Raw genomic sequence first — 23,234 nt, forward strand, 5'->3', positions numbered from 1 at the left:
CCTTAAGGTGATACTGTCCACAGCAGTCATGGTGGATCTACTTCACTTGGCTGTAACCTTTAAGGCCCAGACAACAGGTCATTACCTGATGTTCTGCTGAGCTGGGAGCAGTCGGCTACAGGCGGCAGTTACACTTACAGCACAAACTGTCTCTCTCAAATCCTAAACGTTAGAAATTGGCAGAAGGAGGATTAGGTTCCCGGTCAGGATGATAACAGCCTGGGGGTGGAGGTTCCTTAAGTAGAATATTATATATTTTGTATTGGATACACAGGTTGGTACATGTTCTCCCAGTGTCTGCATGGGTTTTCTCCAGATACCCTAGCTTCCTCCCTGTCGGTCAAATATGCCAATGCATTCAGATTGAGGTAAATTGACTGTAGGTGCGAACGTGAGCATTAATGGTGTTTGGCACCGTGATACTGTCCAGGCTTTACCCAGTCGCCCAATATCCACTGGGATGGACTTCAGCCCTGAGTGACCCTTAAAGAATAAGTCATACAGATAATGGATGGATGGATGAATGGATGGATGGATGGATGGTTACACAGGGAATGATACAACAGGCCTATATTTCGTTAAAAAGGTTTTACAGTAATTCACTTCAATTGTTGTGAGCTATCTTTTATGAAATGTTTTAGAATATAATACTGTTACACTCAGAAGATATGAAATCACAGTTCTGTGTTCTGTTTGAAAATAATAATGATGAGAATCATCATCTCAATGGAGTTGATTCATTTTAATAATTCAGGGGAATAAATAACTTGATGTGTAGTATAATAGTTTATTAACTAAACAAACAAGGATAAGTATTGATTACATTTGGGATAGTGCGTGTGGGTGCGTGCGTGTGTGTGTGTGTGTGTGTGTTTGTGTGCGTGTGTGTGTGTGTGCGTGTGTGATTTGGAAGAGTGGAGCAACCAACCATTGAGCTTTACGTCATTATGCGCCTGCAGACAGCTCTGATGTCACTTCTGTGCGACATGCCGGATGGATAGGAGCAAGCCTGTATTTTCATTTTGACAACAGCGTCTCAGTGTTGTTGTTTTACGACTGAATGCTCTGCCATGAACTAAACTACACACATATATATTAAGAAACTAAATTCCCGTGGCTCATGACCGGGCCGTCATGATTTAAATCTGAGTTTAACGTCCACAAAATCCCCCGGCGCGCCTCGTTGCTAGGTGTTAGCAGTTAGCATCGTAGGAGCAGGTTCATCTGCTGCTGCTCCTGCGGCGGAATGAGTTACGGATACGGTGGTGGAGGTGGTGGTGGTGGAAGGAGAGGCCGAAGAGGAGGTCGAGGGCACCGGGACGGGAGCAGAGAAAGGTGGGACAGAGATGGAGGAGGAGGAGGAGGAGGTTTCAGAGGATCCAGATCTGACTCTGGCCAGGGGCGAGGAAGAGGAGGAGGAGGAGGAGAAGAAGGAGAAGAAGGTGGCCAACGGGACCGTCCTCCTCCCCATCTGAAGGGCCGGGAGATCGGGATGTGGTACGCGAGATACGGAGCCGTAAGGAGGAAACAGGCCGACAGGAGATCGGTAGGCACAGTGTTCAATAGAGCATCCTCTGGCACGCTGTGGCGAGCAGGCTGTGTAATATCAGTGGTGAAAAGTAACAGAGTACATTTGAATAACATAAGAGAAAACTTTATTGATCCCCCAGCCTTGGATTTACAGTCAACATAATGTGTACATGATAATACACCTTTCACTTACTCTACTCAAACACTTTGAGGTACTTGCACTGTGAGAACTGAGTATTGTACTGTGTACTCCTGTTCCACTACATTTCAGAGATAAACATTAAACCTTTCACTCCTTGTTATTTGTTTTTGTGTAAACACCAATAGGATGAGTTAGTAAAATACCGCACAGCTTCAGTGTCTGCGAGACATCTTGAGTCCAAACTCCTCGCCTGTTTCATATAAGTTAGCGATACTTCCATATTAACAGTGTCGAACAGAACTAGAAGGGTGCTATATCTTACCATATGAAAGAAAGTGGAAATAACTAATCCCTGGATCCTGCTCTCTCTTTGGGTCAGCTTGTGGGTTCTTCCTTCGATCATGCACCACCCCTCTGCAAAATGTCATCAACATCAGCTCAGTAGTTTTTTGAGTTACCCTGCTGACAAACAGACAAACTAAAAGTACAAACAAATACAGTAAATAGCAATGAAAAGATCAAATCCTTTGAGGTGTAATACTTTTGCTGTTCACCACAGATATGAGAGAGACACTGAGGTTCCAAAGAAGGAGACAGTTATTTACTCACTGAGTTATTAATTTCTGCCACGGTGGATAGAATAGGTCCAGAGGTTGGGTCTGATTTTTTGTTGTTGTAAATCCACCACATCCTGACTCATCTTGTCTCATGACGATTTTAGTGGGTCTCCTACGGCCAAAACAATGGTTACTGAATTGTGATATATTGTATAAAAACATTATATAAAGCTTTGAAGGAGCTACCTGTCACTCAAATGCCAACAGTCAATAAATGTTCATGGTTTTGGTGGAATAAGCACAAGCAAATAATATTGTGCTTTATTGGGATATTTCCGCGGGATCAAAATGACATCTGGTTAAGACTTATTATAATGCTTCAAACCAAGCCCTGGTATTACATTCGGTTACTTTATCTGCAAGATTGTGGCTGAACTTCCCCTTTTCCTGACTGTGTGCAGCGACCCGTGGTCCAGATGGATGAAGCCAGAGAGCAGCACATTACCAAGCTGCTAAATTCTGTCCAGTATGACCACCCTGGTCAGGAGAGAGGCAGCAGGGGAGCAGGAGCCTCTACGTCTGGTAATAGGCAAACAGATGCCGACAGAAGTAGTCACTGGTGAGAACAGCTTGCAGAGCTTTTTCATTTCAGATGTGCACAGTGTAGTTTCTATCTTGTGATGAATCAGCAAAGGAGAAATGGCTGAACTGTTATTTCTCTGGCTGAGATTGTGTAGGTCTCTAATCATGTAATGACCTGTGTGTGCAGTTACTTTGATGGAGAATTGCCCAAAGAGGTGAAAAAGGAGAGAGATTCCACATCTGAGGAGGAGGAAGAAGAAGAAGGTAGTTCGGGCCAGAAAAAAGCAGCTAACAAGAAACATCGGTAAACAATTTACATGCATGCTAAGAAAGATATGACCCGATCAAATTACAGAATTGCAGAATAACCAATATTGTCGGCTGACCCACTTAATCCACTCGTTCCACATGTTTTTTTTTAGTAACTTAGCTCCAGCAGTCGTTAAAGATGAAATTCCAGACACATGGGATGATGACGAGCCCCAGGAAGAGGAGGAGAAGGAGGAGAAAGAGAAACTGAGACCCAGAGACAAGGATGTAGAATTCTTATTCCAAGAAAAAGTCAGAAATAGTTCACTGGACGAATTCTTACAGAGAGATCTGCAGATCAAGAGATCAGATCCAAAGTACAAAGAAATGCTGGTGAGTAGAACGAGTAGTATTAAGTGCAAAAAGACTTTGATGTTTGGCTTGAATGTCGAAGTTAATAGATTTTTTTTCTCACGAAAGTAGGATCTGATCAAAGTTGCACTGTGATTTGTATGGGGATGGTAAAGTGGAGCATGCAGTGGAACATATTGGAGATGATGAAGAGCAGAGAGCAGCCGTGTCTAAATGATTGATAACACATGCCAGTTGGTTTTGCAATCATTTGTTGCTGTGCTACTTTGGCTGCTCTGAGATTTACAGGACGACAGATGTTTGCAGATCTAAATAGTTTAGTACAAGAACCTAGTTTAGGATAAGGCTCTGTTTCATGAAAAAATAGTATCTCAGTCTTCATAATGTTCTGTAAAACCATGTTATGTCTTAAAAGTCTGGCACAGTATCAAACTATTGTCACATCTGAGGAATTATTGAAGTGTTGCTAGATATAATCTGTTTTATCTATTTTTATTATAATAGTGCAGATGTTTGCATATGCCCCTGTAACTTATTCATGAAAGTAGAACATTTGATCTTGATTTTCCATAACTATTATTAAATGTATGCTTATTTTTCTGTTTGCAGAAATTCAGGGAAAAACTACCTTCTTATCGGAAAAGAGAGGTAAATTTTGGATCACATTTATGGTTAAGACACATTTCAGCCACCATCACCCTTTTCCTCCTCCTCGTGTGATTATCCCTCCACTTTCTCTCATCTGCCTCCTTCCTTCCATCCACAGGAACTGGTGGAGCTGATCAACTCTAGCCGTGTCCTGGTTGTGAGTGGGGAGACTGGGTGTGGAAAGACCACGCAAGTCACCCAATTCATCCTGGACGACTACATCGACAGAGGCGTGGGATCGATGTGCCGGGTCGTGTGCACGCAGCCTCGTCGCATCAGTGCCATCTCTGTATGTACTCTGCACGATTTTCAAGTCTGATTCTGTTAGAGTAAATGCTGTTGGTGCTCTTACATTATTTGTGTGTTTGTTCTTTATCTCAGGTAGCAGAGCGTGTATCAGCAGAGAGGGCTGAAAGTGTAGGGAATGGAAATTCAGCTGGTTACCAAATCCGCCTACAAAGGTAAGGAAGACATATGTTGATTCATACATTTTAAGTTCTGTAGAGTCACCATTGTTTGGGTTGTTGGGAAGATTATTCGAGCACTAAGACTTTCTCTATGTCTTTCCTGGTTTAGTTCCAAACTTTGAATTACTAACATCTTCTCAGATGTTTGTTTCTGATTAAAAACACTTCAAAGTGTTGCTTTCCTCTATTACTAGACATTAAAATAGAGGAAAGCCATTAATGAATATCAACAAGGTTATGTTGAAGAGATGACCTCCAGAATGATGATCCACGTATCCAGATTGTGTGTTATTTTGTTTTCAAAGGCAGTTCTTGATGGATCGCCGAAACAAAGATGAAAAACGGAAATATACAGCATGAATGAATACCACAGGGAATTTTTTTTTTTGAAGGACATGAGATATGAGAATTTAGATGGCAATGATGATCGCGTAGGAAGAGATGCACAAAGCCGAGGAGAAAGGCACTTCAACGGCAAATAGACCACGTGAGTGGAGAGTTACCAGGATCTATAGGGCCAGGGTGCTGCATTCTAAAGTGAATTATATGCAATGAATGGACGGCCTGAGAAAGGATGAAATAGATGCAGGAAGGAGAGAGAAAGAAAGAACACAACTCATATGAAAGGAGACTGATCGAAGAGAAGTGAAATGATTGACAGAAGAATGATTACAGTCTGTACTGGTGAGTGGAGGCATATAACCACTGGGCGGTAATTCTGCAATTTCATCAACTTACAGCCTTTGTGATTAATATGTCACCTAGCAACATTATATATAAAAGTACACAATTCTACACTCTTTACTGCTCTTGTGTTGGATTCTCAGTGAGTAATTCGAACACATTTGATTTAGTCTTTTGCCAGCTTCAGTCACATTTGCAGGGAACACAACTTAGTCAGCGCAGACGCTCATTGCATTAAATGCGTATTCGCTGCAAATGAGCAAACGATGACGGGTTAAATAACGATAAAGTAGAAAGCTGTGGAGTAAATATCAGAATCATAATGTTTTATCTCAGACATGGGATTTGTTCACAGTCATTAACATTTATTATTTTGATGTAACATCTTCTTGCACTGAGTCTTACGGTTTGTCTCATGGGTCTTTGTGATAAAACTGATTCCAGTTTGTACTTGCTTTTTACAACAAATTCAATTAGTTTGTGATTAATTAACCAATGACTCAGCAAACCATCTGGTGGGTAATATTGTATTATACAAAGTCATAAATTGCACAGACAGTGGGAAGAATGAGAAGTTGATCTAGCAGCTCTTCTTTCAGCAGTTCCAGGCAGTGTTCGGACACTGGCCAGCTTTTCCTTCAGTTTCTTTTAATTTGAAAGTTATTAACCATCCTTCCACCCACCCATCGATCCATACATAACTATAATGGAACCTTCTATAATAAACATGCTTGTTATAAAGTTGGTAGGTCTATCTGTTAGAATGAAATGCTGCTTTCGCTCAATCTTACTATTATTTGTTGTGTTTGTGTTCTATTTATTATCTTTATCAATGCAAATGTAACGTTATATGTTTCTCAGCAATAATTCTTCATATTTTTTGTTTCATAGCTTTGTTAAACTCTCTATGTTGTGTGTTGATACAGTGGAAATATATAAGGAAACTACTTGCTTCAGCCATGGATCTCAAGAAGCTTTTGCACTTTGTCTGAAAAGATGTAACACTCTGGATTTTAGGTTTAATTTCCAGTTTTAGTTTTTCATCTTTTATGCGTTATATCCTTGTAGTGTTTTATCTTTTGAGCAGGTGCAATATTCAGCTCACTTTTATTCAGCAATATTATTCTGGGTCTTAAACGATATGTCCTTGTGTACCGTTTGTTGTTGTTTGTTGTAAAATGTTTTGCAGCTGCTGTAGAACTTTGGCCCAAGAAAAAATTCCCCATGGGGACGACAAAGTATAATTGATTTGATATAGTAAAAAAAACCTGTTTCAGAGGAATTGCCTCTTCAAAAAATATTGTTGCTCGTATTATTTCTCCGAGTGAAATTGGAACAAGCTCTGTTAGAAATGTTTCACCTGCGTCAATTATTCATCTAACGTTAATGTGATTCAGTTGTTGATGTTGTGTCCGAGGCAGTTTCTGCTTTGGTTGACATTAAAGTAAATGAGACGTTACTTTATGAGCACTGTTCATTGGATACACTTTTAGTGACCGACTATTATGTTATAAGGTTGCTGTTATCCTCTGTTGTGCTTTACTTGTGTCAATTTGTAAATTTTAAGTATTTTTCTAAAACTTTTTCTTCCTTCTCCTGTTTCCTCAGCCGGTTACCACGGAAACAAGGTTCGATCCTGTACTGTACAACTGGAATTATTCTTCAGTGGCTTCACTCAGACCCGTGAGTCTCCTCCCTCCCCCCCCCCCCCCCCCCCCCCAGCTTCATAATCGTCATCACATGTCGTCCACAGCATTTCTTCTTCCCTGCATTTCCTCTGTCTCTATTCGAGGTGTTCCGTCCACTCTCTGATTCTGTGTGTGTCACGCCGTTTTATCCCTATTGATTTGTTGTTGACGCTACTCACTACAGAAGAAGCATTAGTATGGGATACACACACACACACACACACACACACTTGCACTCGCTCCGTTGACTCATCCCTGCATACGCATCCTTGCATTCTGAGTGTCTTCAGAAAAACCACAGAGACTAAGTGAGGGAGCCAGCTTCTCCTGTTGTGTTGCTTCGTGCTCTTTCAGAATTGGCACGACTCCAGCGAGTCATTTTAGGTACATAGTTGTCAGACAAAAAACACTGCAACTTTTTGGCATTGAAGTATATTTACATTGCAGATGGCTTGCAAGCTGACAGTCCTCCATATAGGCTGCAGCTATGTCTACACTCGTCTGTTTTGTTGTGACTTTGATGCAGTAAATCTTTCACACCCAAGGACAATTTTTTACTTATCGCTGCAGACTAATGCTTCACACATAAGCACAGAACAGAAAAATTGGTTTCTTCAACTTCTAGTTCAGTTTCCAAAGTTATGGGATTATTTCTTAGAAAAGTGCTGAAAAACTGTCCTTGGCAGTTTTCTTGTCTGAAATGGATGTAGATAACAATCCAAATTCCTTGGTTCCATTGCTTAAGATGTGACTTCAACTGAAGGACTAAAAAATGGATAAATAAAAATAAAAGATCCATGTTCAACCATTATACAGCAAAATGTGAAAAATCCAAACCCAAACCCATTTACCTTGGATCCACTAGACTTAAACCTTTTACCTTTTTATGTATTCCCTACTGTCAGCTTGTTGTCCAGTATCAGTCACCTGGTGCTTGACGAGATCCACGAGAGGAACCTGCAGTCAGACGTTTTGCTCGTCATCGTGAAGGACCTGCTCGCCCGCCGGGATGATCTCAAGGTCATCCTCATGAGTGCCACGCTCAACGCAGAGAAGTTCTCCAAATACTTCGGTACATAAATGGACATTACTATCCTTTATTCAGCTGTTGCAGTTTAATTGGTTTAGACCGTGTCTGACTGTCTCTAACTCCGTTTAGACAACTGTCCAATGGTTCACATCCCTGGTTCGACTTTCCCAGTGGAAGAGTTCCTACTTGAGGACATTATAGAGATGACCAGGTGGGACAACAATACTCCCAAACACACCCATACAAATACAAAAGCAGCCACTATGTCCCTTTAGTTTTAAATGAACTGTTTGCTGTCTCCCTGCTCAGCTACCGCCCCCAGAATCAGGACCGTCGGCCCTCATGGAAGAAAGGCTTTTGGCAGGGGCAGAACTCCAGACCTGAGAAGGAGGAGAAAGAGGCAGAATACAAGGACAGTTGGCCTTGCTATCAACGCACACTGCAGAACAGGTGAGCACAAAGTTATGACATTACAGTGCTACAGCAGTCAGTGAGCAGAGCTCTAGGCAGAACTATAGATCATGTCCGACATTGTGTGCACCTACACACTGTCTTCCTACGCTGTACGCAGGTACGGTAAGACCTCAATGCCAAACTATAATTCAGCGGCAGTGTCAGGAAGGAGCCATTTACCAGGGCTGTGACTCAAAGCTTTAGTGAACCTGTCGTTTACACTATTATTTGAAAACCTAAAGATATATCATATATATAAATAGACATTTTTGTTTTAAGTTTGAATACTTTAAAATTGTTGTAAATGCTATGAGCTATGCTTTTTATGTTGATGTAATTTTATTAAAAAAAACAACACTTGCTTCATGCTTCACATGCACAAAACAACAGAAATACATTTTGTTAATACTTCTGGACATGGCGTTTGAATACAAATATTTGTTTTTCTTTATTGCATGAAAAGAATATGTTGAAGATTGCGAGGACCGTGATATTCCTACATAGGCGATGACAAGTGTCCATTCTCTCAACTCTGATGAGCTCATTAATGACCTGTCAGTCTGAGATTGAAGGCAATACACAGGGAGGAGTTTCCATATTCATGTATCTGACAAAACCACAGAAAACCTCCAAACATTAGAGCCAGAATATAAGGATAATACATTTTAACGATGTCATGATTTCCAATGCGATTAGTATGAGTCACCCATTATTTCCAGCAATGTTATTTTGTGCTCAAACTTAATTGACGTGATTCAGGGTTTGCCATAGATCCATTACAGAGCCTCAGTGGAGAAAAAGAAGGCTTTCTGCAAATTTATGATTCTCCTGTCACTTATTCTTTGATTGCCTATATTTTCACAGATACTCTGAAAACACGATTTCTACGGTAGAGATGTTGGACGGTAATGACAAGATCGACCTGGAGCTTATCTTGACACTGATCCGTCACATTGTGCTCAATGATGAGGTGAGTTCAATCTTGTTTGTCTTTTTTTTTTAATTAGACTTTGATTTAAGTATACTCTCATCCAGGGAGACTATGTAAGTGTGTGTCCGAGAGGTGCCTCACTGAAACTTGACCAGTGGACTTCTAAGATTTGTGTTTCACTGACATATAAATCTCCGACATAAAAATCTCCCAAAGTTTCCATCATAGACGAGGCAGACAGAGCAGTGGTCCCAGTGGAGGATAATTTCAGATCCAATAAAAGTAAATAACAAAAGGAGAGAAGTTCAGTTTTACTCTTGGGCTGTAGAAAATGAAAGAAACAAGAGGGACTAGCTTCCAATCACAGAACAGCTCCATGAAATAACAGGTCCTGGCAGCAGATCTGTGATAGCCAGTGATCAAACAGAGCTTGCTCTCCCATAACGGTTCAAGTTAGTTCTCTTTTTCTCTTCCCAGTTCTTGTTAATTGGTCTCAGCTTTTCCTTGCTCAATTCAGAATAATGTGGACTATAATGTCAACCAAGTCAGATATGCCTCGTGCTCTTTTTATGTATGTTTGTGGTTGTTCGAGCAAACACAATTTGGGTAGAATCCATCAACACAAAAAATACACAGTTACAGTTTCAGTAAATTCAAGTTGGTTCTGCAGCAGCATCTTTCTCGTGTTATCCTCTTGCTGTTTCCAGTCATTCAACATGTGTGAGAACAGACCTGAACAATGGGGCAAACAAACATTCAGTGCTGGAGAATAAATGGGACAACTTCCTCTCACTTTTTCAGCTGTTTCCCAAGTGAGGCGTGTGTTTGTGTATACGAGAGACACTGAGAACAAAGAGACGGGGCCAGAATGAGGACTGACTAACACAGATAGACAGAATAATTATCCCCTCTCATATAAAGCTGTATCTCTATCAGTCACGGCCGCCCTGAGCCAGTCAACCAGCTGATTTGCCGTGACAGAGAAGCGGCCGATCGTCCGTGACTGCTCCTCTCAGACGAGGATAGGGGAGGCGGTGTAATGGGCTTTCGACTGTGATGATTGGTTAATTATGTTGCAGGGGCCTGTGATTAGACACCTAGGGGGGTTGACATGGAGGCAATAATGAGCACCTACTGGGTGCAGCGACGTGTGTGGGTGTTTTTTAGGTTTGTGGATGTGCTAAATAGTGGGCCAACACAACAGCCATCTGTGCTGTTACTTGATTTTTAGTCGGAATTAATCTGAGCCTCTGTCTGTGCTGCATGCGTGTCCCTGTCAGGTTGTAAATAGGCTCTTCTCTGCTCCACTGCTGCTCCGCCTCTCTCATTCACACACGTACACATGCACAATCATTAACACACACACACACACGTACACATGCACAATCATTAACACACAGACACATACAGTACCACATGGGTACCAGTGTTTGAGCTCTGGTAATAATAATTAGCTTTAATTAAAAGGCAGCGGTGCTCAGGGGCCTGAATCTGCTTTTAATGTGTTCTCTCATCTCCTCTCAGGAAATGAATAGAATAGTCCTTTTTTTAAAGACTAGGTTATTTTATACGAGCTTGATATCATCCTGAGAATTATCTTTGTTTAAACATAGGTCTTTGATGTGGTGAAACAGAATCTTCACAAACTTCTCCCCATTGATCATGATGTTAGACAAATTGGATTTTGCTCAAGTTTGAGAAGTTTAGAACTTTTTAATCTATTATTAGCCTTGAGTTCAATATCTGTGCTGTGAAAATATTGTTGAAGAAAATATGCTTCAATATTTAATGTCCGAGCAAAAAAAAATGTTCAGCAAAATGCATAGTGAGTCTGTTTTGCACAATCTAATCTTTATGTGTCGGTCAAAAACTGCAACCTACATTTACATTGTCTGATAGAATGCCATAGGTTGATATGGGTCATGCGTAGCAATCTGAATACAGATCAGAATTATGTGGAATGCTTCCAGGGGTTCCATCTTATTCTGCATTGTAATGTTTCTGCTGAGATGTGTCTCTTATCAGAAAATGTCAGATATGGAGTTTGACTATTTTAACGAAATTGAAAATAGAAGAGGATGTTTACATGACTTTATTGTATTGTTGAGCTGCTTATTCTAACATTGCTAGCATCCTACAAGATTTAGACCAATTTAGAGTATTGTTAATATGGATATGGACATTGAAAAGTATATATCTGTATCATGTTGATCTATTTCAAACGTTGATTGAGCTTTTTACGGATCATGGTTAGCAAAGCAAAGTTTTACTATTACTATTACCTTACATCCAACATTAACATGTTTTTATTTAGTTGTTTTCTGCTGTTTTGAGAGAAAGCTAGTGTGTCCCAGTGTTAATGTGCAGCAGAGGATGCCCTGGAGGGGGAAGATGGTGTTGTCATAATGATGTTGGCAGTGAGTGTCGGGGACCATTGTTTGGCTGCATGTGGAGGTCGTGTCCATCTGCCTCAGCTCAGCTCCCCTCAGGACACGGGCACCTTGTTCACTTGGCTCAGTTTTTGTTGGTTTCCTTCTTTTCTGTTGAGTCCCTGCTGGTTTTGTGTGTCTCAACTTCTAAGTGTTGTCACATCTTTTTCGACAGGAAGGAGCGATCCTGGTTTTCCTCCCGGGCTGGGACGACATCAGCAAACTCAATGACCTGCTCATGGCTCAGCAGATGTTCAAATCAGGTACACACACATAGTAACACACCTATGTGTTGTGCATACAGGTTTTTGTCATAAGTGGCATTAGGTTGTAGTATCTTCAGGCCTGTCAAATAATTTGATTTTAGATCCGTATTTTTTATTTATTGAAATAGCTAGACAATATTAATGTCATTTTTCTGTAGGCCAGAGCCTTTTCTGTAAAGGCTCTGGCCTTTTGCCACCCACACGCATTAAATTTTTTCACTTAATCACATATAATCCACAATTAATTATATCCAGTTAGATGTGCTTTGCCTGGAGAGATTGCTCTGGTCTATCACATCGTAAACATGGCTGAAACTCGCATATTTATTTCCAAGGAATAAATAATGTTGGTAACTTCAATTTATTATCAATATTTACCAGGTTGTTCATGGTTATTTTTGGACGCACACTAGCACTTGTGTCTATGTTTGCACCGTTTGCTGACGGAACTCTTTCTTTTGTGTCCTGTTGTGTTTCAGACCGGTTCGTTATCATCCCCCTGCACTCCCTCATGCCCACCGTAAATCAGACGCAGGTCAGCATTCTCCTGTCTCCCTCCCTCCCCGTCTGTCTCTCTCTGTGACAGTGTCAATCTCGGCGTCTGCTCATCTTCCTCCTGTATTCACTTTTTGTCAGTATCTGAAAGGTCTGATCTCGTCTGTCTCCCTCGCTCTCCCCAGGTGTTCAAAAGGCCTCCTCCTGGAGTTAGAAAGATAGTGATTGCCACCAACATAGCAGAGACCAGGTGTGTGTGTGTGTGTCTGTGTGAGTGTGTGTGTGTTTGTGTGTGAGTGTGTGTGTGTGTCCTTACGTCCTCCTTTTGAAATGTATTTTTTGCTGTTACTTTCTGTTTAGTCAAAAATGGAAAAAAATAAGCCATGAAACTGTCACATTCCCTGTTTGTGTGTAGTTAGTGTGTATGAGTGTAATGCTGTAGGTCCCAGTCATTAATGGAAGCAGCAGATTTGGAGCTAATTAGCACACATTTTCTTGCATTGATAATGAATACTGTCATATTGGCTTGGATGGAACACACTGACTCTGACAGGCAATTTGTTTATGCATTCACAGAGCTACACACACACACACACACACACACACACACACACACACACACACACACAAACTGAGCAAATTAAGAAGCTGTCTAGACTTTCATCACATCACTCCTCTAAATATAGACTTTAAACCCACCAAAGAGCAACATCTTATTTTTACTTATGAATGATTGTGTGTTTGTGTGAGCGTGTGTTTGTGTGAGCGTGTGTTTGTGTGAGCGTGTGTGTCTGAGACCTAAATGTTCTTGACAAACTCCTTTGAAGTTGATATATTTTCTGATGTCTGATTTCCTCTTTAATTCGCCCCATTTTTTCACTCTCTGCCTCTCAGCATCACCATAGATGATGTTGTATATGTGATCGATGGAGGAAAGATCAAGGAGACCAACTTTGACACCAACAACAACATCAGCACCATGACGGCCGAGTGGGTCAGCTTGGCAAACGCCAAGCAGAGGAAAGGACGCGCCGGCAGGTGTGTGTGGGGGTTTTCATGTTTTTATAAAGAGGGCATATTAGTGCCTCTGGGTATGCAATGTGAAATCTGCGAGGATTATTTTTCCCTCTATTTGTCACTTGAGCTCTGCAGCAGTGTTTCCCCTCTTCCCACTCCTTCCTGCCCTCCCATCTGTAGACACAGAGAGAGGCTGGGTGTAGTCACTCCCAGGTTGTTTCCAGACCGTGACTCGAGACGTCTGTTCTGTTGGTGAAGCTCCGACATCAAAGTGGAGCAAGGCCCAATTAGCAGGAGCTGCTTACTGTGTGCAGTTCCATCCCATTGATTTTAAATTAATCCCTTGTCATAGAACTGCTATAACACATAACCTCTTTTCTCCCCCCCAACTCTCCTCTCTTCTCTACTCATGTCCAGAGTGTGCCCGGGGAAGTGCTATCATCTGTACAACGGTCTCAGGGCCAGCCTGCTGGACGCCTATCAATTACCCGAAATTATGAGGACACCGCTGGAGGAGCTGTGCCTGCAGATTAAGGTAACTGGAGAGAAATAGCGAGGTGTGGTAATACAGGGGAAGAAAAAGGTGTTGCTCCAGGAGTTGAGACGAGGACACGATTGCTGTGAATTGGTTTTGTGAGGACAGAGCTGCAGGTTTTGGTCTCCTCTTGAATTACAGCCTCTGCTGCTTAATGAGAACTCGGGATGAACATCCTGGGCTGACTCATGCCCCTTGCTCTCCAGCCCTCCTTCGCTCTTTTTGCAGACAACCTAATCGGCCCTCTTCGAAGCCTCGTTCTCCTACGCGAACAGTTGCTTTCTTCTTTGCCCGCTACAATATTTTCCCTGGCTGGTTAATGCATTCTCTTTTCACATCCTCACGCTCCACTCAGACATGTTGCAACCCCTGCTAATGGAACATTGAGCCAAAGTTCACTCAGATCTAATGTTCGCAATGATTGCTCTCACCGCCGGCTTTATTGGATATGCGTTCGAGTGTGTATCTTGCACTGGCGCTGTCGGATGCTTTTGAGTGTGTGTATATTTGATGTGTGTGATGTGGTTTTTAGAAGCAAGTGGGTGAGAGGTGGATTAATGCTGTCCTCAAAGTGGGAGAAAAACTGACAACATGCTCGCCACGAGCAGACTCTCGAATGCATTAGCACTCCAACCCTGTCCTGTTAGTAAGACACAGAAGTGCGGCAGCTTCCTTACTCTTCAGTTTGCTCCACGTAGATGATAGGTGCATTTAAACATCACTTTTTTATGTAAAAATAAATCACACGTTTAGAGAATGTGGACAGTCGGGTGTTTTGAGCTGAGCCGAGCACTTAGAGGCGCATGTCAATGTGGTTAACGCTGTTTTAAACAGAAATATAATTTATTCGCAGTAGACTTTCCTATATCCATGTATTGCTCACAGTTAAGTGTCTTCCACCACTTTGTGCTTATTCCCTTTTTCTTAGGGACCACTCCCCTTAGAAAGGAATGTAATTTTAGAATTTAGATGTTATTTTTATTTTTTTGTCATCAGTATGTTATGTGTATTACCTAGATATTGAAGCTTGGGTCTATAGCTCGATTCCTGGAGAAAGCCCCTGACCCACCCACTGAGAGGGCCATCAGTCTGGCCATCAAGAACCTCGTAGACTTGGTAAGAATGAGAGATTTTTATTTTCTTCTGGTCTATATTATTTTGTTTTTGCATTGTTCTTGTATTTTACATCGTCATTTTTTAGCCAAATCTTCTTTATAATCAACTTGTTTGAATTGACTTAAGTTAAATGACTAACCAGGACCTACAATTACCAACATTTTCATGATCGAATATTAACAATAATACTTTCTCATATAATCATTACCTCTATGACATGTCAGAAAGTTGCCAAAAAGAAAGAAAATAAAAAAAAACTTACAATTTGACAAAATCCAAATAATAAAAAGAAAATGTTATGTCCAGTTCATAATCCAAAATCATGAATTTAACACCATTTAACACAAAACATAAAATCTTTACTGTTTTACCAAAATCTACACTGACTTCTTGAACCTGTTGCTCTGTTAAAATGGTTTAATTTCCACTTTAACAAAGCAGTGTCTTTTGACTTTTGGAATGCCCACTCCTTTTCTTGATGTTATTTTAGAAACACCTTTGTTTAGAGATGAAGATGTCTAAACGTTTTGTTATCTTTGTTTGTTTTGTTGTGATGACATCGTGTGTTAGAATGCCCTGGACCACTCAGAGAATCTGACATCGCTGGGTTTCCACCTGGCTCGTCTGCCCGTGGAGCCTCACATCGGCAAACTGATCCTGTTCGGAGCTCTGCTGGGCTGCCTCGACCCCGTGCTCACCATCGCCGCCTCGCTCAGCTTCAAAGACCCTTTCTTCATCCCCCTGGTAGGGCACCGAGTTCACCGGGTTGAAAGCATCGACACACAGGCGCACTTCAACACATCACTGCACTCTAACTTCTGACTCTTTTAATTGTGCAATAGGCCTTACATTTTGGCCTCTTTTGAAAAATAAAAAAAGAGAGGAACAGATATTTCAGTGCGAAGAATATCCGACTGCACTTGAACGAGGTTTTTTCTTAAAACCAACTTCATTCACATAATATGGAAGTTAAGTACAGTGACAAACTATTTTTTATTACAACTGTAATGTGCACCTACATTTCAATTGAGGTTTTTCTGTCCAAAACAAAATCAGTTTATGGCGAGTTAACATTTAACCAACAGTTACAGAAGTAACTTCAAAATAAACGGTGTTGAAAACAAGAGTTGAGCCAATAACATTTAAATAAAAATGATCAGCAGGGATATAGAATATAAATTTGTTATGTAGAGACATTTTTTATTCTGGTGCATTCCCCAATGGAGGGGATTTGCTGAAATCACATTTGTGATCATTGTGATAATTGTGTTGTAACAATTAACTCAGTGGTTGATCTTAAAGATTTTTTCCTAACTGCAGAAATTTGAAGAGAAGAAATCTATATTTATGGATTTTGGAGCTTGGCCAATCATGCAGGGGTTTCCGTACGCTTTGGATCTTAGAGTAAAGCACATAGTCTGTTCTGTTTCTTCATTTACATTGTTCTGCCCTGGTTCAGCCGCAAGGCATTGTGGGACAGTATAACCTGCTTTTCTTTTTGTAAGGGAGGTTTCCTGTGTGAAAGGAGATAAGATTGTAAACTTCTAGAGTATTAAACCAGCTCTCATCATGAAAGCCACTGAAATACGTCTCAGTTGTCTCACTCAGTTAGGAACCCTCCTAACAAAAAAACTACTTTTCACAGCATCAGTGTTTATCACGTCTCTCTCTCAGGGTAAAGAGAAGATGGCTGACATGAGGAGAAAGACCCTGTCCAGAAACTCAAAGAGTGACCACCTCACCATTGTCAACGCCTTTCAGGTAAAACCACTCACATCTCTCAACTCTCTGTAGCATGTCTGCTGTATAAAAGGACCATGTCTGAATCTGTCATCCACTGATTGTCCAGGGCTGGGATGAGGCCAAGCGCCGCGGTTTCAGGTATGAGAAGGACTTCTGCTGGGACAACTTCCTGTCAGCCAACACTCTTCAGGTGAGCCAGGCTGAGCTGAGAGGCATTGGAAATAAAACCAGGGGTTGTCCATGATGCTATTTAGATTTTGACCACTGTCTGGGCCGTGGAGGATACAAAGCCTCTTTTGAAAGCAATTTATCCTTTTTTTTATTCAGATGCTGCACAACATGAAGGGTCAGTTTGCTGAGCATCTGGTGCATGCAGGCTTTGTCAGCAGCAAGGACCCCAGAGACCCCAAATCTAATGTCAACTCGGGTAACTACCACAAGTTTCTTTGGGTGCAATCCAGCTGTCGGAACAAATTCATCCTCATGAATCTTAAAACCAGCGGGGGAGCAGTAATAAAATATGCAACATCTGAATGTACCAGCGCTCATTTGTTCTTTTTTTTCATCCCCTCCTTCGTTCCTCAGACAATGAGAAGTTAATCAAAGCGGTGATTGCCGCAGGTCTGTACCCGAAGGTGGCCAAGATCAGACCATCGCACAGCAAAAAGAGGCCAGGGTGAGTCTGCCGATTGATACGAGGGGGGGAGCACAAACAGTCACGGATGGCTGCCCAGTACATGAAGGAGAAATGCATTGATATCGATCTGTAGGCAGAAAGAAATCGTAATATCAGAGCTCTCAGGCAAGAGTTGTGTAAAGGGTCCTGCAACAATTACCTGTAAGGCTGTGCAGACACCATGTTGGGGAACCTGTCAACAACACAAGCACGACTGCAGCTGAAGATCAATGCAGTCATCACAGAAACACCCTGAGGCGTCTGTCATCGACTCTGTGACCGGTGTGCAAAGACAGACGCGCGCGAGAGGGAGACGGTTTCCTCTCACAGTGCTGCAGTCAGTTTTTCTCCGTCTCTCTCTGTGGCAGCTTTAAATCCAGCTGCACAGTAAAATAACCAGGGTCATTCTCTCTGCACAAGTTATCCATAGCAGCTGTGATGCCAAGGTAGTGGCAAGTTTCTGCCGTGTCTGCGTCGCAGCTCTGCAGCATTTAATGAATTCACTGCTCGGTGAAGCACTTTTTGTTTGTGTTATTTTTTGCTAAATCAGTCGACTGTCTGGTACAAGCAGTTTGTTCCGTGCAGTCAAGTAATCAGCTCTGTCTGGTTGACTCGCAGGAGTTTGTAACACAGCTTTCATGTTAAGAGATGATTTGCAGACGCTTGCACGGTTTTCTCTTTTGTACAGTTTGTGCCAAAAATGGCAGGAGGCTTTCTTTGTGCATTATCTTAACAAGCTCAAGGCATCTGAAAGTTTGTTTCTGGAATTCCTCTCTGACTGAATTCAACAAAACGCACTCTGGTGATGATGTGTTTTCAAAGAGTTCTACTGCAATTAAACATGAATGGACTTAGAGTTAAAAGACAGTTTATCTATATGAAATGTGAAGCAGCAGAAATAGACTTGTTTTATTCAATTCTTCCTGCTCTATGACAAACCTCACTGTTCAGACTGACTGTAGATTCAGGTGCTAATATAACCTTGATTTTATAATCCCCACCAACATGGTGTGTTTTCATCTGGGTTTGTGAGTTAACAGGATTATGCAAAAATGACTCAAAATATATGTTGCAAAGACATGTGGCTTTGCTCAAAGCTATAGAGTAAACAGTAAACACAAAATGACTTAAAGGTTGCACCACATTGAAACAGGAATCGTGAATCAGATTTAGAAGAAATCGTAGATCCGCCTCACAGAGAATATCTGACATGTTCAGGAAATGTTTATATATGAGTGTTTGCAATTTGGTGCAGATCCAAATGAAAATGGGGTTCTTGACTTTAAATGTGGTTTCATATGGGGACTGTTGGACCTTGTTGGCTGGATGCCCTCTACTGTTAGACACTCTAACAGTTCTTCTTTCTCAGGGTTAAGGTCTACACCCAGGCTGATGGAAAGGTGAACATCCACCCGAAGTCGGTCAATGCCGAAGAGACAGAGTTCAACTACAAGTGGCTCGTCTACCACCTCAAGATGAGAACGAGCAGCGTGAGTAGGCCACGGGACACGGGAGCGCTCTATGCTGTATTTTCAACACTGTGAATCTATGCTGTGCGTTTTTTTATATTTGAGTGTGTGTGTGTGTGCCTGTCCTTTTGATGTTGCGTGTGTCCCCCTGTAGCGTGCATGTGAGTGGAAAGAAGGGCCCGTGGTTAAAGGTTAGCACTGGAGCCACGCCAGCTTTATTCAGAATTAATATTTGATTAAAACGCTGCCTTTCAACTCTTGCTCAAAGGCTCTTGTGCTTCAAAGCGTCCAGACATGATGTAAGATGTGGTGGTGGCGGGCGAAAACGGTCAATGCAACTCCCCGACTACCTCCCTCACCTCTGTCCTTCACCCCCCCCTTTTCCCCTCCCTCCCGTCCATCAGTCTTTTGTTCTCCCTGTGCCGTCTCTCTTTGTGAATGTTACTATTCGGCAAAACAACACCTTTCATGTCCTCTCCGATTGCCGCCCCGCGCCTTTGTCTGCCTACGCTGCCTCCGTCTCCATTGAGAACAGTTATATTTTTCTGGATTTTCATCATTATTGCCTCCATTTTTCTTCTTATTGTCTGTATGTGCTCTCAGGCCCAAGACGCTGAATTTGTGTCTTATGTTAGATTGTCAAGGTCTAAAAAGTAGAAGACCTAAGCTGTTAGAAAGTGAGGGATGACATTAAACTTTACCTCCAGTGACACACTCGCCCCTCATGGTCCATTGCATTACGCATCCACGGGGCAAAAACATTTGTTCCTCTTCACCTTTTCCTTTCTTCTCCTGTGAGGCTTATGTTTTAACCTTCTCCTGTGACAGGTTTCGTTTGACTGGAGCCTGCTGCTTCCTCTCTGTAGCTTTTACCTTAAAGCAGCTTTGGAGTGCTTACAGATCAGCATTAGACAGACTATGAATTATATTGTCTGCCTGAAGCATATAAATGTTAATTTACCTCTGCATCTGTTTAGAAAAATCTTTATTTTGCCATTTCGGATTTCACTAGTCAAACTCTTCAACATGCGCAGCTGTCAGTTTCGCACCGGGAGGAAAAGTGGATGTTGAAAAGTGAAACACGTTCACAGACGGGGCAAGATGACATTTCCTCTAAACCCCGGAGGCAACGAAACACATTTCAGACTCGACACAGCCTCTCCTCACTAATGGGACACTCTCAGCCCACACCACAGAATAGCTGTCGGGCATGGTGTGTCATAATGATGCCGCTCCCCGTCGCTCAGCGTGTTGGTTGTAATACTCTGTGTGCGTCCCCAGATCTTCCTGTACGACTGCACAGAAGTGTCCCCGTTCTCGCTGCTGTTTTTCGGAGGCGACATCACCATCCAGATGGACGAGGGCCAGGAGACCATCGCTGTGGACCAGTGGATCGTCTTCAATTCCCCGGCACGCATCGCTCACCTCGTCAAGGTAAGCCAAGTGCATTACTCACAACCAAGTCCAGATGATCTCCTGACATTCTCAGGAGGGGGATGTATGTGAGAATACAAATGACCCAACCAGACTTTCTCTGGATTCTCCTGACAGCCCTCAAGTAAGAACTCCAGATAAATTCAGAATGAGCCCATGTTAAAATACAGCAGGAGATCCTCCAGAGGATTTTCCCTCGAGCGAGCTGGCATGTTGATGCCGTTTCTAACACATGATGGACTCAAAACTGGATAAAGAAAAAGAATGCAAATATATCTGCATGAAAAAAGGTGTCATACACGTAGAGGATGTATACAAGGATGACGACTTGCAAAGACAAAGAGATTCAAGATTCATTCGTGGTAATAGCCATTCTGGAGTCAATGCGCTATAAATAAAACACATCTAACCGGAGAATTTCCTGTTGCATTCATCATATGTTAAAGGTTGAACTCTGGAAAAAGCGCAGACCCCATTGTGCAGATATCCTCCAGGGTTCAAGTCTGAAAACAGCTTCATCTGACCAAACTCTGTTCTCTCTTCTCCACAGAGTTTAAAGAAGGAGTTGGATTCCCTCCTGGAGGAGAAAATCCGTAACCCCGCTCCTGTGGACTGGCAGAACCGTCAGTCCAAAGACTGCGCTGTCATCTCGGCCATCATAGATCTCATCACCACCCAGGAGACGCCTATAGGTGGCGCTAAGAGCTATAGCAGGCCGTGGGCGTCGGCCCCTAGAGGGCCACGTATTCAATTCAATGACGATGACGACGACGACGATGATTAGAAGTGGACAGCTTTCTGGCTGGCTTTGAAAAGAGGAGGAATGACTGACTGCATCCTTGGACCCAGAGGTTGGTTGAGATATTTATGGTAACCAGCTGGCCTCCTTCATGCTGCAGCTTGGTTGGAGATTCAGTGCCCCCTGGACGCTGGAGCACTGGAAAATGGCGCGCACTTGAATGACTCCCGTTTGCTGTCGTCGTCTACTTGGTCGTTATTCTGCGAGGACCAATCCATGTTCAGATACTCTACCATAGCTGTTATGTTTATTGTTTCATTCGTACTTTTTTTGTTTTGGATAAATCACACTCTTGTTTTTCAGCAATGTCCCTTAAGAGACTGAGCAATAAAAAAAGATTGTATGATAAAACTTTCTTGCATCATTTTCCTTGCCTTACTCATTCGAAATAGAGGAATTCAACAACTGAGAGATCATCATCACCCTGAAACCCGCACTGGGCTGCACACCCCTTGGTGTAACAGCCGATACCTCGTAAATATCCATGAAAGTGCTGCCGCTGAGGATTTATGCACATTTCTGATGAATGTGCGCTGAATGTCCAGAAAGCTTACGGCTGATTTAGAGCTCCAAATGTTACTGGAGGAAGAGAAGTGAAGTCATTCTCAAGCAGCGGTCCTCGAGAAAAACATTGATCAATGAGGAAAACATGACAGGCAATTAAGCTTTTTTTTATTAATAAGGTCGACTAGGATAGCTTCTGCAATATAAATCTGTATTTTGGAAAAACATGTTACAATTCAGGCCGTTTTACATATTTACATGTACACAGTTGATTTACACTAGTTACAAGAAGTGAAAGTGGAAGGAAGCAAAGACGAATTCATGTTGAGACGCTTGGCATCACAGAGCGGAAATTTTCCCTGAGTGCAAATACAAAGCTCTGTCTGCTCCGCCCACTTCTGTCACACCTCGCTTCACGTGGCTCGACGGTCGTGGTCGCTGTCGTTGGGGTCGGGGGGGGGGGGCTGACGGACGTTCTTATCATCACAGTGATCGAGCCATTTATTCCCTTTAGCTGGACACTAAAAAGATGACTCACTGTGGACAATCAAATTAAAAGCCGGGGCCGGGGGTCGCTCCAACTCTTCCCATCAGCACACGCAAATTAATTTCAGTTTGCCTCTGTAGCATCACGCATATAAATCCTGAAGGGGGATATTTATTTACACACCTCTGGGTGGCATCAAGTGTGTGTGTGTGTGTATGTGTGTGTGTGTAATAATTCAGGCTGTACAAATCACAGAGTGGATGGAGAGAATAGTGGCAGTTGTGACACAAATCCTTGGAGTGTGAGTCATGAGGGGGACATTAACCGGTGACAAACAGCAGTGGGTGGAGAACAGATACTTGGCCCCTCTGCTTAACAACATGTGCAAATGTGAAATCATCCGTCCAAGAAGACCGTAACTCTCAATAATATCCAATTAATGACTATTTACACAAAGTGCCTCTGGTGTTAGACAAACCGTCCATTCCTGTCTTTTGAATCTCGACACACACCGACAACTGGAATAGTTCCACTCGGCCTCAGGTGCTACTGAAAGCCTCTGGAGTTCCTACACTGAATAAAGGCTGCTTCCATACGACCATGTTTTAGTTAAAGACGATAACCATGAAACTTGGTGGGAGGATGTTGTAAGAGTCAAGGAAGAACTTTTGCGAGGATCCAGATCATTGAGCTGATCCAGGATTTTATTTTGAAATTTCCCCTAATTTCCCGGGGAATAAATAATGATCACGATAAAATAAATCAGGCTTGTTTAGAGAACTAATATCTTAAAGTGTATATAGTTTTGTGCAGCTTGATTGAATTTAAGAGATCGTTGGGACTTCTAGGTTTAAGTGTTTTACCTCTGTTTCATTAATTATCCTCTTCCATACTAACGTAGCTGGAACGCAAATCATGTGACCATTCACTT

At 42.2% G+C, this 23,234-nt stretch overlaps 1 protein-coding gene across 1 annotated transcript; it reads left to right on the top strand.

The window, feature by feature from the left end:
* The first annotated feature begins 973 nt into the window (after positions 1-973).
* dhx36 (DEAH (Asp-Glu-Ala-His) box polypeptide 36) lies at positions 974-21,663 on the top strand. The gene is made up of 26 exons (XM_053423057.1): positions 974-1,546; positions 2,691-2,848; positions 2,999-3,115; positions 3,234-3,453; positions 4,042-4,080; positions 4,199-4,369; positions 4,462-4,541; positions 6,840-6,914; positions 7,825-7,991; positions 8,079-8,160; positions 8,259-8,399; positions 9,267-9,372; positions 11,938-12,025; positions 12,508-12,563; positions 12,709-12,773; positions 13,418-13,561; positions 13,958-14,075; positions 15,093-15,191; positions 15,762-15,935; positions 16,866-16,952; positions 17,041-17,124; positions 17,262-17,361; positions 17,520-17,610; positions 18,980-19,100; positions 20,361-20,513; positions 21,064-21,663. Exons 1-26 carry the CDS (start codon positions 1,247-1,249, stop codon positions 21,295-21,297), a joined length of 3,270 nt encoding a protein of 1,089 aa, XP_053279032.1. The 5' UTR covers positions 974-1,246; the 3' UTR covers positions 21,298-21,663.
* The last annotated feature ends 1,571 nt before the right edge of the window (positions 21,664-23,234 follow it).

The sequence above is a fragment of the Pleuronectes platessa genome, chromosome 5, assembly GCF_947347685.1.
Source record: "Pleuronectes platessa chromosome 5, fPlePla1.1, whole genome shotgun sequence".
NCBI classification, from domain to species: Eukaryota; Metazoa; Chordata; class Actinopteri; order Pleuronectiformes; family Pleuronectidae; genus Pleuronectes; species Pleuronectes platessa.